The sequence below is a fragment of the Rhipicephalus microplus genome, chromosome X (genome assembly GCF_043290135.1).
Source record: "Rhipicephalus microplus isolate Deutch F79 chromosome X, USDA_Rmic, whole genome shotgun sequence".
NCBI classification, from domain to species: domain Eukaryota; kingdom Metazoa; phylum Arthropoda; class Arachnida; order Ixodida; family Ixodidae; genus Rhipicephalus; species Rhipicephalus microplus.
Window position 1 is genome coordinate 200,358,902 of NC_134710.1, and position 11,544 is coordinate 200,370,445.

General features: G+C 42.2%; 1 protein-coding gene across 1 annotated transcript; it reads right to left on the bottom strand.

The window, feature by feature from the left end:
• Nucleotides 1-774: 774 nt before the first annotated feature.
• Nucleotides 775-5,428, bottom strand: LOC142775930 (uncharacterized). The gene is made up of 2 exons (XM_075878467.1): nt 5,270-5,428; nt 775-1,568 (listed from the first exon to the last, which is right to left on the bottom strand). The coding sequence occupies exons 1-2, from the start codon at nt 5,306-5,308 to the stop codon at nt 1,236-1,238; spliced, it is 372 nt and encodes a 123-aa protein (XP_075734582.1). The 5' UTR covers nt 5,309-5,428; the 3' UTR covers nt 775-1,235.
• Between the last annotated feature and the right edge of the window lie 6,116 nt (nt 5,429-11,544).

Genomic DNA, 11,544 nt, shown 5'->3' on the forward strand with positions numbered 1-11,544 from the left:
GAGAAATGGCCATGGTGAGCTAGTCATCCTTGTTCAATTTAGATGAAATTTATCTTCCACCCTGTTGCTTCTTCTGTTTCTATTTTACGTCATATGCTACGCTGAAAACTACTCTAATTGACTCTCTCGTTGATTTTGAAAGATGAAGCAGAAAAGCAGCAGTGCACCGTTGTCGGATATTTTTTTTTCTTTTGCCTACGCTCACACTTGTCACGTATATACCTCTCTTTAAGAACACGTTAACAAAATTTGGAGAGTCAAGCCTCCCGCAATACTCCGAAGAAAACACAATGATAACTAAAATAGAGTTAGCGGCTATTTTTCAAAATACTTCTATGTGTGTGACAAGTCAGGACTCGCCAAAAACAATCGCATCCTTTTTTTTTTCTTCTGGAGTATAACGCAGACTGTAACGATACAGGTTGCATCAAACTTTCTTGAAACAATGACAAGGGAGATACAGCAACATAATGCAAAACTCAAAGTTAGCGTGAGTTGTGGCTCATCGCCTTTACTGAGCGCTAATATCTTGCTGCACAGCGTACTCTAACGTCTTGTTTCGCTATTCAACTTTCTGTGACCAGCCTCAAGTGAATGAGCCCATATGTACAATTGAATGTGCATCTTCAAAATATGGAAGAGTTATTAAAGAGCTTATCGGTGTTCTCAGGTACATTACCTAGTATTTATGAAGTTTATTTTCACTCTGCAATAATCGAAAGAGATGAAGCCTGCTCATTTCGAAGTCTGGTGGAAGAAAGGTCACATGCGTGATTAAGATAAGTACGTGAAAATGTGTCTTTAATTCACAAGAAATTATTGCTGTGAAAGCGAGAAGCAGTGAAACGCCATAATCTTCAGGTATGAGTTGCACAATAATTGAGCATTTAACGAAAGATAAGTGGCGAAAATGCTAAATGAAAACAAGCGCAGAACCAGCCCATCTTTTTTAATTTGTTTTTTATCTTTGTGAGGCAGCAGGCTGGTTTCACATGTGCGACTCCTGGATGGGTAGAAATGAAATAAAACACGCAAGAGACGGTCATTGAAAAGGAGTGCAAGCGAATATGGCACGAAGTTTCTGATTCCTACTAGTTCAAATGTATGCCTGTTAAATGTTCTTTCACTCGACATACACAGCGAGAAAAAAATTAACCATGAACACCAGTAGGAACACACGCCGTCAAAGTTTGATGCTTGATGTTGGTCTCGGTGTTCGGCGAGTCAAAGCTGAGCTACCACCAGGACTTCCAGGGCTTCCATGGTCCAACTGCACCGAGGACGTGTCCGCCATGGCCAATTTTACTCACGCGATGAATAGTATTCACCACGTAGGATGGACCTGACACATAGGTGTCTCCGTGTCCACCACCGAAGCCACCACCGAAGCCACCACCGAAGCCACCACCGAAGCCACCACCGAAGCCTCCGCCAAAACCACCGCCAAATCCACCGCCAAAGCCACCTCCATGGCCGCCTCCCGCGGTCAGAATGATGAGGCTTCCACCTCCACCATGGAAGCCACCCCGACAAGAGTGGAACACTGTGAGGGCCAGAGCAAGGGTTGCCTGCACATAAAATGCTGCTCATTATGGGTATACATATACTAGTCCCCCTCAAAAAGCTTATCGCGCAGCTATAGGGAGATGAACACTCAAACCCTATTAAGACTCTAGCATGACATTGTTTCATTATTTATTAGGCGTTACCTGCAGTATCAGGCCTGGGTGCCACCGAGATTATCACTGTTGTGTTTCAACAAACGTTTATTTTCCCGTGCAGCAGGGCCCACCCCAGTAGGCGTCGGCCTCAAGACACACTTCTCAATGAACATTTCTAAATTCAGCCCCATTACAAATGAAACAGTAGGATTCGTCGCGTAGCAAAAAATATATTAACCAAAGAAAGCACAAATCTTCAGCTAATATTTACAAGAAAACCAACTAAAGGAAACAAAACTCTGCCAATCAATGTTCAGTATAGATAATTTATAAATGTAGGTAAAATATCTTAGGTCGTTTAGGCAATAAACTCTAAAATAAGGTATCAGCAGCAATGGGCGACTATGACGCGTAATTGAAAGAAAAATTGCAATGTAAGAAAAATCAAGTTCGTAAATAAGCAGGCGTAATTGGCTAGATGGAGTGTTGACGGAGTAAAAAAAAAAGGCACTGCCGATGAACTTTCTTTTATTCCATTTGGCATGTTTACGTATAGCATTTAATGAACAGAGAGCTATTAACGCTATCTAAAATAAATTCACACGGTCTCTCACGCTTGCGCTAAAGACGTTGTGACGACAAAAATTTGCCTTTTCTTACTAGTCAATGTATCGACCTCCCCACGCACCATTAGGGAAGTTTTCTGTACTCCACTTCGTTCAGCACTGCCCCCTTTTTAGCGATGTCTTCGACCATGCAATGATGTCATGGGATGACGTCGTCATGAGACCTTATATTATGGGGCATCATAGTGACGTTATGTTGACGTCACAAATGTTGGTGGCAGGCGACGTCACATGTCGTTGTTTGAAATGTGAAGTTCAAGCCACATAGGTACCAAAGATCAACGAACACCAAGGAGGGGGGGGGGGGAACTAAAGCTGCGTATAGGCAGTTAGCCTGGCCCCCCATTTCCGTACAATAACAGCTGCAACATCACAAGAACTTTCATGTTGCATGTTTCATGTTTCATGTTCTTGTTGCAATGTAAGATAAAAACACACAAAGCAATGTGAAAAACATCAACAAAAACACACAGTTTATGGCCTGCACTACACGGCAAAACGACAGAGAGAGGGTGATCCTTATCCACCCCGCGAATGCTTTGAAGACGCCGCTTCTCTGTAGTCCTGCAGTCTCCCGTGAGGAAGGAACCAAAGTGGTTCCGAAACGTCGGGTTTCTTCAAAAACTGTTGGTAAGAGCTTGCATCATCGCCCAATGAGGTATGTTTTCACCACATAATTTAGATTCGCTTACTGTTCAGGGAACACAGTAGGAAAAAGTTTGTGCGTGGTCGCAGAAATGCCCAATATTTAGTCTATTGCTTTTAGCGAGTTGATTGGCTGGTTATTAAGTTTTCGATGCTCCTTATGAGTAGCAACCGTAGTCGTTTCACATTTAAAAGAACATACAGGCTGATACTTACGTAGCTTGTCAACTCAGATAATTTTGAACTTCAGAAAGAGACAACGCCTATATTCATTGCAAGGTACATCAGCAATAGCCTGTAATGCTTGCCACTGCAGTGTGGCAAGACGATTTAATGGTATTTTTTGCTGTTTGACCAAACGAGGTGACAATAGCATGCATTCGAATGAAAGAGTGCTATATATATTATTGGTTACTGCCATATTGGCAGCAGGCTTTGGCCTCAGTGCGTAATGATGATTTTGGCATCCATATTGTTGGAGCCGATGGTCAATATGCGCATATGATGGGGCACGTATAACTTTCACGTTAAAAAGGCTTAAAGACACAACAAGACAACTTATCTATGGCCAAACTGACAACTATTCTTGAGGAATCGAACAAACTCACGTTTACTGCAGCAAAACTATAAAACTTAGGAACAGAGTTCTGGAACGAAAAACACAGAGCGTGATGACTTGGAACCCGAAACTCCAATCACGTGAAGTCAGAAACTTGATCAAACAATAAATTGTTACTTTCGAAAATATCAAAACAGGATATGCTTTAGTATCATACACGAGAAGCACTGCATCTGATCACTAATAAGAACTGGCATGTAGGATTTTTGAGCAGATAAAGATGAATTACCAGAGCTATCTCACCAGGAAAAAGATTAGATCCAAAAGTGACGCAGGGTGAAAAACAAATTACTTAACAGAATTGTTGCAGCTTGGGCTAGTTGGTGTGGCAGGACGATAGTTATAGCGAGAGAACAAAACGACGACACAGAGACAAGAAGGACACGAAGGACACGAAGGTTGGAAGTTAGCGCTCGTGTCCTTCGTGTCCTTCTTGTCTCTGTGTCGTCGTTTTGTTCTCGTGCTATAACTATCGTCATACTTAACAGAGCTACGTAGTCATGACTCCTCGGAATCAGGTTAGGAATGTTCGTAGAATGTACATGCGGAAGAAAGGCAGCAAAAGAAACAATAACAACCGATCATAGATACAACCGACGAGCTACTGCGCTTCGTGCGACCCTTATACAGTACATTTTATGCACGACTTAATAGATTTTTGAAAAAACGGAATCGCTTGAGCGGCTGCGCACGGAATTCTGCCACATAATTTAAAAGCCTCATGACGACTATAAATCAAAAGTAACAACGTCCTCCTGATAAACAATTACAAAAGGACTTTAAAACTAAATATTTTTGCCTCGCCATATGTTCTGCCTACAAATCCGACACTGCCGAAGTGTAACATTCATATGCTTTTTACAAGAAAAGTAAAAGAATCAGTATTAGCTAAAAACTCATAACTAACCTTATATAGAAAACTTTCATGTTTTACCACTCGTAATCGGATATGCCAAGCTGTAGGCCGAAACAGGTTTGGCAAGATTACTTTCAGAGATAATTTTTTTTACTTTACACATTAACAAATGCATTGCATTCGTCGAGCTGAAGCAAAACAGATAATTGTATACTGGAAAATTTTCTCTGCGAAAATGTTTCTTAGAAGTCCAGTGTTGATTGTTCCCTTTAGCCTCTCGCAACATTTATTTCGTTTGCAGAAACACCTTTTTTCACTTTGACATCTTCTGCGACGGGACTCTAAATGACGAAAGTTTAATTCCATGAATTAGTAATTTTTATAGGCTTGGCCCTACACCTTCCTTACAACTGAGCGCTACAAGTACGAAGAAAAAAAAGAACACTTGTTTTTTTCCCTTCGTGTTCTGTGCGCTGACCTACAACACAAAATTTGAATGGCAAGAAGTACTTTTAAGGTGTTACTTACTTAACTATATTTTGTAAATATAATATTACAAAAAGTAGTCATTACAGAAAATTAACGCGCTTGTTACAATGCAGAAAATGAACAACAAACTAATAGGAATTATGGTAAATCTTGAACAAGGCTCAAGAACCAAGTGTCTATGCACTTTTTACTGCAATAATTCCTGGTCCTGTGCGCATCCTTGTTCGGTGCTAACAGGTAACTTTGATGTGGAAAACAAAAAGCGTGGTCAGATCGAACATTGATGGCCACGACATGTCAAGTCATTCTATATGCTTTTCATAGAAAATGTGTTCAGTTGTGGTTCCTGCTAATCACGGTAGTCAATACTTACCCAGAACAGCGTTTTTCCTCGGATCATGGTGATGATCATCGCTGCTGATGGAGTATCCAAGAGATGCACTGCGCCTCCATTCAAGCTCCCTGCCGTCTTTTATATGGCGCCCTTGCCATGTTCACTCTCACTTCCGACTTGACCCATGCAGGAAGCGCACTGTTATATGGTATTACTCCCTCTCCTGTCCACTTGGAGGTAAGCAAAAACTGAAACCCTGCACGGATTAATGCGAGAAACTTAATGATATGCGTGATCGTTTTTCGCTGCTCACCATAGCTTATAGCGTGCCCAGCTTCCGGTTCACCCAGTCATGTATGCGCGTGCTTCCTGCTTCTGCCGGTCGTTGAACCACGAACGCGTCGTGCGCACCATTGTTTGTGCGCTTCTGAAGAGCTCCGCAACGAAGATGACAGCCCACACAGCATTTTGTGCCGTGACAATCTCAACTTATTCACTGAACCGGACGGGCCGTGGAACACAACTTATAGCACAACTGAATCGAATACGTATTTTATTATTTGAGATCATCGGTAAACAAGCAGGCATAACTTATGTAAATTCGGTTGGCACAGTTTTAACAATGCTACCCGCTGGGAACGCAATCGAGTGGTCTCGAAAAGAGGACAGCCGCGTCGCACATACCCTACGACCTAACGCTAAACTGGCTCGACAACTACAGCCATGCAGTATAGCTGGTGTTTCAAGATCCAAAAATAGTTTGGTACACATGAAATTCAGGAACGGATAGCACTAGGTCACTACGGGACACATTCATGTGTTTTGCATTCATTATTTTTTCCTAGCAAGTACTGCGTGTCGAGCACAGTTATTTTTTGGTCCTACTTTTTTCTACGTTTGCTGTACGTATAATGAAGATTACCATCGTGGATGACGCTTGTTTACGAAACGTATACGACTCAGAGGCACCCAACAAAACTGCGCGCATACTTGCCGCTCACAAATTATTGTGCTGAAATTTCCGACCTCCTGTCGTGTCACATGCAGGTTGCACAGCCCATTGTGTGAAAACACTCGAAAGAGTAGGTCAACGGGATCATGAGATAAGCGCTGTTAAATACACCCAGAGGTGTTACCGCGCTGAAGTTTGTGTGAGCAGGATAATAGGTTCGCCTTTCTCTGCAGAACTAAGAGCGTGAAACGCTATAATGACGTGAAAGCTTACTCACTTTCCTCTATAATGACGTGTAGTTTCCTCGGCAGCTATTCGACTTGTTTATTGTTATTAAAGGTCTCTAAGGAAAGGTTAGTGCCTAGACCTGACTCTGGCTAGTTCTTTTGCACAATATTTTGTGTGACCACGCTACCAGTATTAAAGTAATATAAAATTCCTGAACGAAAAATGTTCATCAACAACAATGTTAGCACGTCGTAAACAATGTACACGCTTCAACATCAATTAGAAACGTTAGCGCTCTGAAGAAGAGCTAATCTTTTATTTTTATTCATTTATTAATTTTTTAGTGTACCCTCAGCGCCAAAAGGCATTACAGAGGTGGGGGGGGGGGGTTACATATTACGTAACTTATAATAAATGCATATTCACAGGTCTTGTAACATAACAGAAAAAAAAGATAACAGTGTATCAAGCATTGGACTCCCCACACAAGAAATAATTATGACAATGAAATAAAGTGCACAAAACATCATAACAAAGAGTAAAAGGCAGTGTTAGAGGTGACGATGGCAACATCATTAGTAAGATGATTTCATTGCGAGATTGTGCGGGGAAAAATGTGTTCTTATATTCTCTAACTTTGTTAGAATGGTCAAGTGGTGTAGAGATATAATGCGGTCGAAATTTGTACTTATCTCTATATATACATTTTGGAATAAAATATGCTACGGAACATTTTTAATCTTAACTTTTTCCTCCGCATTTCCACAGGTTCCCCACCCTGAATGTTGTATGATCACCAAGGCGATCATACAACAATTACGGAGCACTTGCCCGCACTTTAACACAGCTGTTAGAAACACGGAACGAGTCACGTGGACTTATTGTTGTGTATGACTCTGGTGCCGAGAGTCAACATGGTCAAGCAATTCAAGCTGACGCTGTGTGTTGAGTGATGCAAAAACGTCATTTCTTTCGTATGTTGTTTTTTGCATTCCGCCGCTTTCTAGAACTAGAAATTACTCACTCTTTACCATGTCATCAACTATTTAACGTTAATAAACTAAACGTAGACATAATTATTAGTACGTATATATGACTCCCAACTGAGGCCACACACTACATATATATTTATGTAAGAGAGTTTTGATTCCTACCCCAAATGCAAACAAAATAGGATACTGCCTTAAAGGCAGCGCCTGTCTATTCTTTACCAGTTAGAAACTTTTCGCGTTTATTTTCATCCCCTCCTACGGCCCATGGCGTATACGCTCAACGTAACAATGATATAGAAGTAGCCGATTTTTCACAAAACAGGTGTGGGAAACTTGTCAGGTAACAAGAAATGTCTAACTAGCAGTGTTATAGATCTCGATATCAGCAAAACTTGGACATTGCGGACACTTTGAAACCAACAATGTCAAATTTGAGTGAGACAACAAGAGGTTAAGAGAGAATAAACGCGTAAAAAAAAGGGTCATCCAGGGCACTAAGCTGGCCTATAATCGCAAGGTCAGAAGTTCGAAACCATGAGGAGGGGGGGGGGAGGTTGTTTTTCAAGACGATAGTCTTTTTTGGGGACCTTCGACAGAGAAATTTTATTCTGTCTGTCTGTCTGTCTGTCTGTCTGTCTGTACATTTGTCTGTTTGTCCGTCATAACGATACTTCAGCTGGCACCAAACGGCCAACCTCATTCGCAGCGCCCACCAATACTGCTCAATGTTTAGCATTCATAGCTGTGCGATTGTCATATAAAAGCAATTATTGCGCATATCTGGGGCACCACAACAACGCTTCGAAGTTTTGTATGCCTGCCTTTATACTAAAGAAGGACACACAAGTAACTCTAAGGAGTGTAGCGTTTATCGCGCTGCGTTGACAGTGCAACGCGATGCTCAAAAAGGTGTTTCCAACGCTTTGCTACAACGTCACGGTGGTGGCGCCTGCCTTTCGCTTTTCGTTCTACATCTTATCGCCTCGGAGATTGGCGCGCATCTTTCTCCGCGGGCTGCACGCCTTTGTTTTCGAAGATAACTGCCAGCTAACGTGCCTCGATGCGCTCGTTGGCCTCCGCTACACGCTCGAGGCACTCTAACGCAGTGCCTCCAGAATACCATTCACTGATTTTCTCGCGCAGAACATCAAATAAACCATTTGTTCACTCTGTCCAGACGCAAGACTATCGTCTTTCGACGACATTGCGGTGTAACATGCAGATTTAAAACCAATTTTTAAAGACGATAATCTTTCTTGGGTACCTTCGACGCAAACATTTTGGTCTGTCTGTCTGTCTGTCTGTCTGTCTGTCTGTCTGTCTGTACATTTGTCTGTTTGTCCACTCTTAACGGCCCTAGGTATTTGAAATGGCCGACCTCATCCGCAGCGCCCACCAATGTTGCTCAAGGTTTAGCGTTCATACTTGCACAATTGTCAATTAATAAGCAAATATTGCGCATGTCTGGGGCACCATAACAACACGTATATATCCTGCATGTGAGTCTTTTACTAGAAAATGCATACATAAGTAATTTTAGAAACCGTAGCACTTATCACGCTGCACTGACCACTTAACGCTTGCACGAAAATGTGAGTGTTTCCAACGCTTTGCTTAGACGCGATGGTGGTGGCCCCTACTCATCGCCTTGAGTTCCTCACCTTATCACCTCTGAGACGGGCGCGCACACTCGTCTCAGAACACGTGCTTTGTTTTGCAAGAAGACTGTCAGATGGCGCTCATGTCTCACGTGTGACGTGGCATAATGCGCTCGTTCGCCTCCGCCGCACGCTCGAGGCACTCTAACGCAGCACCTCCAAAATACCATTCACCGATTTTTTTTTTGCGCAGAACATCAAATAATTGTTCACTCTCTTCACACGCAAGACTATCGTCTTTCGACGACATTTGCAGAATACATAGAGATACGGGGACAATGTTTTAAGAGAACATCAGCTTTCAAGCAGTTAGGAAAAGAAGGCTAAGCGAGCTAAGAGTCAGATGATTGATTGATATTTGGGGTTTAACGTCCCAAAACCACTATATGATTATGAGAGACGCCGTAGTGGAGGGCTCCGGAAATTTAGACCACCTGGGGTTCTTTAACGTGCAGAGTCAGATGAAGCTGAGAGCTTATAGGCGGTCAGGGGCTGTACACTCTTAAAAAAAAGGCAGTGCTACTTACTAACTTTGAGGTAGTGAATTGTTGTCACAACATTCACTACCTAAGTAGAAACTGAAGGTAGTATACCACAGACGTTTACTACCTTAGAAGCAACCAGAGGTAGTAAATGTCTGTGGTCTACTACCTAGAGTTACTATTTATGTAGTGAATATTGTGACAAAAATTTACTACCTCGAAGTTAGTAAGGAGCACTGCCTTTTTTTAAGTGTACTACGGTGCTCAAAAAGTGTGACAGAACCCCCTACTTAGAATTAGCGCAGCAGCTTAGCATGCAATGACAAAACTCATTTCGAATGCAGACGCCGGACCATTACCAATTGTATAATTACCTAAAACGCGTGATAAAGAATAATTTGAATAAAAAGAAAGAGGTCTGGGCTGCGGCCTCACTGGCAACCACCTGCCAGTAAGGCACTTTCTCACCAGAGCAGGATTGGCCACTCTGGTGCAGTGCTTGGCCACTACCTTCCATGACTACAGCAAATAATCCATGGCCCTCAGCTCCAGCAGCTACAAAGCAACTAGACAAAGAGGTGGTCAGAGCTGCTATGCAGTGGAGGGTGTTAAGAATATCTGGGTCCAGACAGGGCGCCATGGAAGTCTGGACTTGGCTACTTTCAACGCTACACTAGCCTCTCTAGAACGCGATCTAGAGAGGCTAGTGTAGCTGTCCTATTATAGAAATTAGAGGGTATTCAATAGGATATAATAGGGCTCCGTGAAGTTAGGAGGACAGGTGAGGCTTATACAATGCTGAAGGTGGGACACGTCCTATGCTAACGTGGAATAATTGGCAAAAAAAGAACTAATGGTGAAGTTTGTTATGCACAATAGTATCGCGGGCAACATACAGGAATACTATATCATCAGTGAGAGGGTTGCAAGTATCATACTTATGTTTAACAAAAGGTACAAGATTAAAGTGGTACACGCCTACGCACTTACATTGAGCCATGATGATTGTTTGGTTGAATGCAACTATGAAGACGCAGAATAAGCCATTAATAAAGTCACAGTATACTGTTCTGATGGGCAACTTTGGCAAGAAACAGGCCGGGGATTATGCAGGGGGGGGGGGGGCAGAGCATCGGCTCTAGAAATGCCTCAGGAGAGTTATTAGTAGTGTTTGCAGAACGTAATAAATTAAGTATCTTGAATACCTTCTTACAGAAAACGCGCTAACCATAAGTGGACGCTGCGAAGTGCTAATGGCAAAACTGAAAATGAAATAAAATTCATTCTTTGTGCACAGCCAGGCATTGTACAGTATGTTTAGGTAGTCGAAGAGATCCGATGCAGAGACCATAGAATGCTACTAGCTCGTATTCTCTTATATTTAAAAAAAGCAAAGACAAAACCTAATACGCAAAAAGCCAATAGTTGAAGTAGGGGTGAGAGCGAAAGCACAGAAATTAATGGTTACGCTTCATAATAAATACGAAAAACTAGACGAGGTAACCGACCTTAGCTTTGACACAATGAATGATAGTCTTGCTAGTATCACCTAAAAGTGTGCAATGGAAGTTGGAGGTAGAGTCACCAGACATTACAATTGCGAAGTATCTGAGGAGCCGAAAAATCTTAAATGACAGCACACCATGAAATTTTCAAGTGCAACCGACAAAATAAAGCTAGATAAGCTTTGAAAGTTAATGAATAGGCGTAAAGTACCGATGTCGGGAGGTATACTTCGGAGAGACCTTTGCAGGCTGTAAAAAATCGGCAGTAGCCTAAAAGCCGCGAAGGAAAACTTGAGCATAGGCAAAAATTGGATGTATGCATTAAGTAACAAGGAAGGCAATGTGATAATCATGATGGATGGGATAGTCGAGATGGCGGAGGAGTTCTACAGAGAGCTGTAGGGAAGCCGAAACAACCAGGATGATATCGTGAGAAACAATATTAATCCAGAGAAAGTCGACATTCTACCAGTAATGACAGGGGAAGTAAGGAAAAC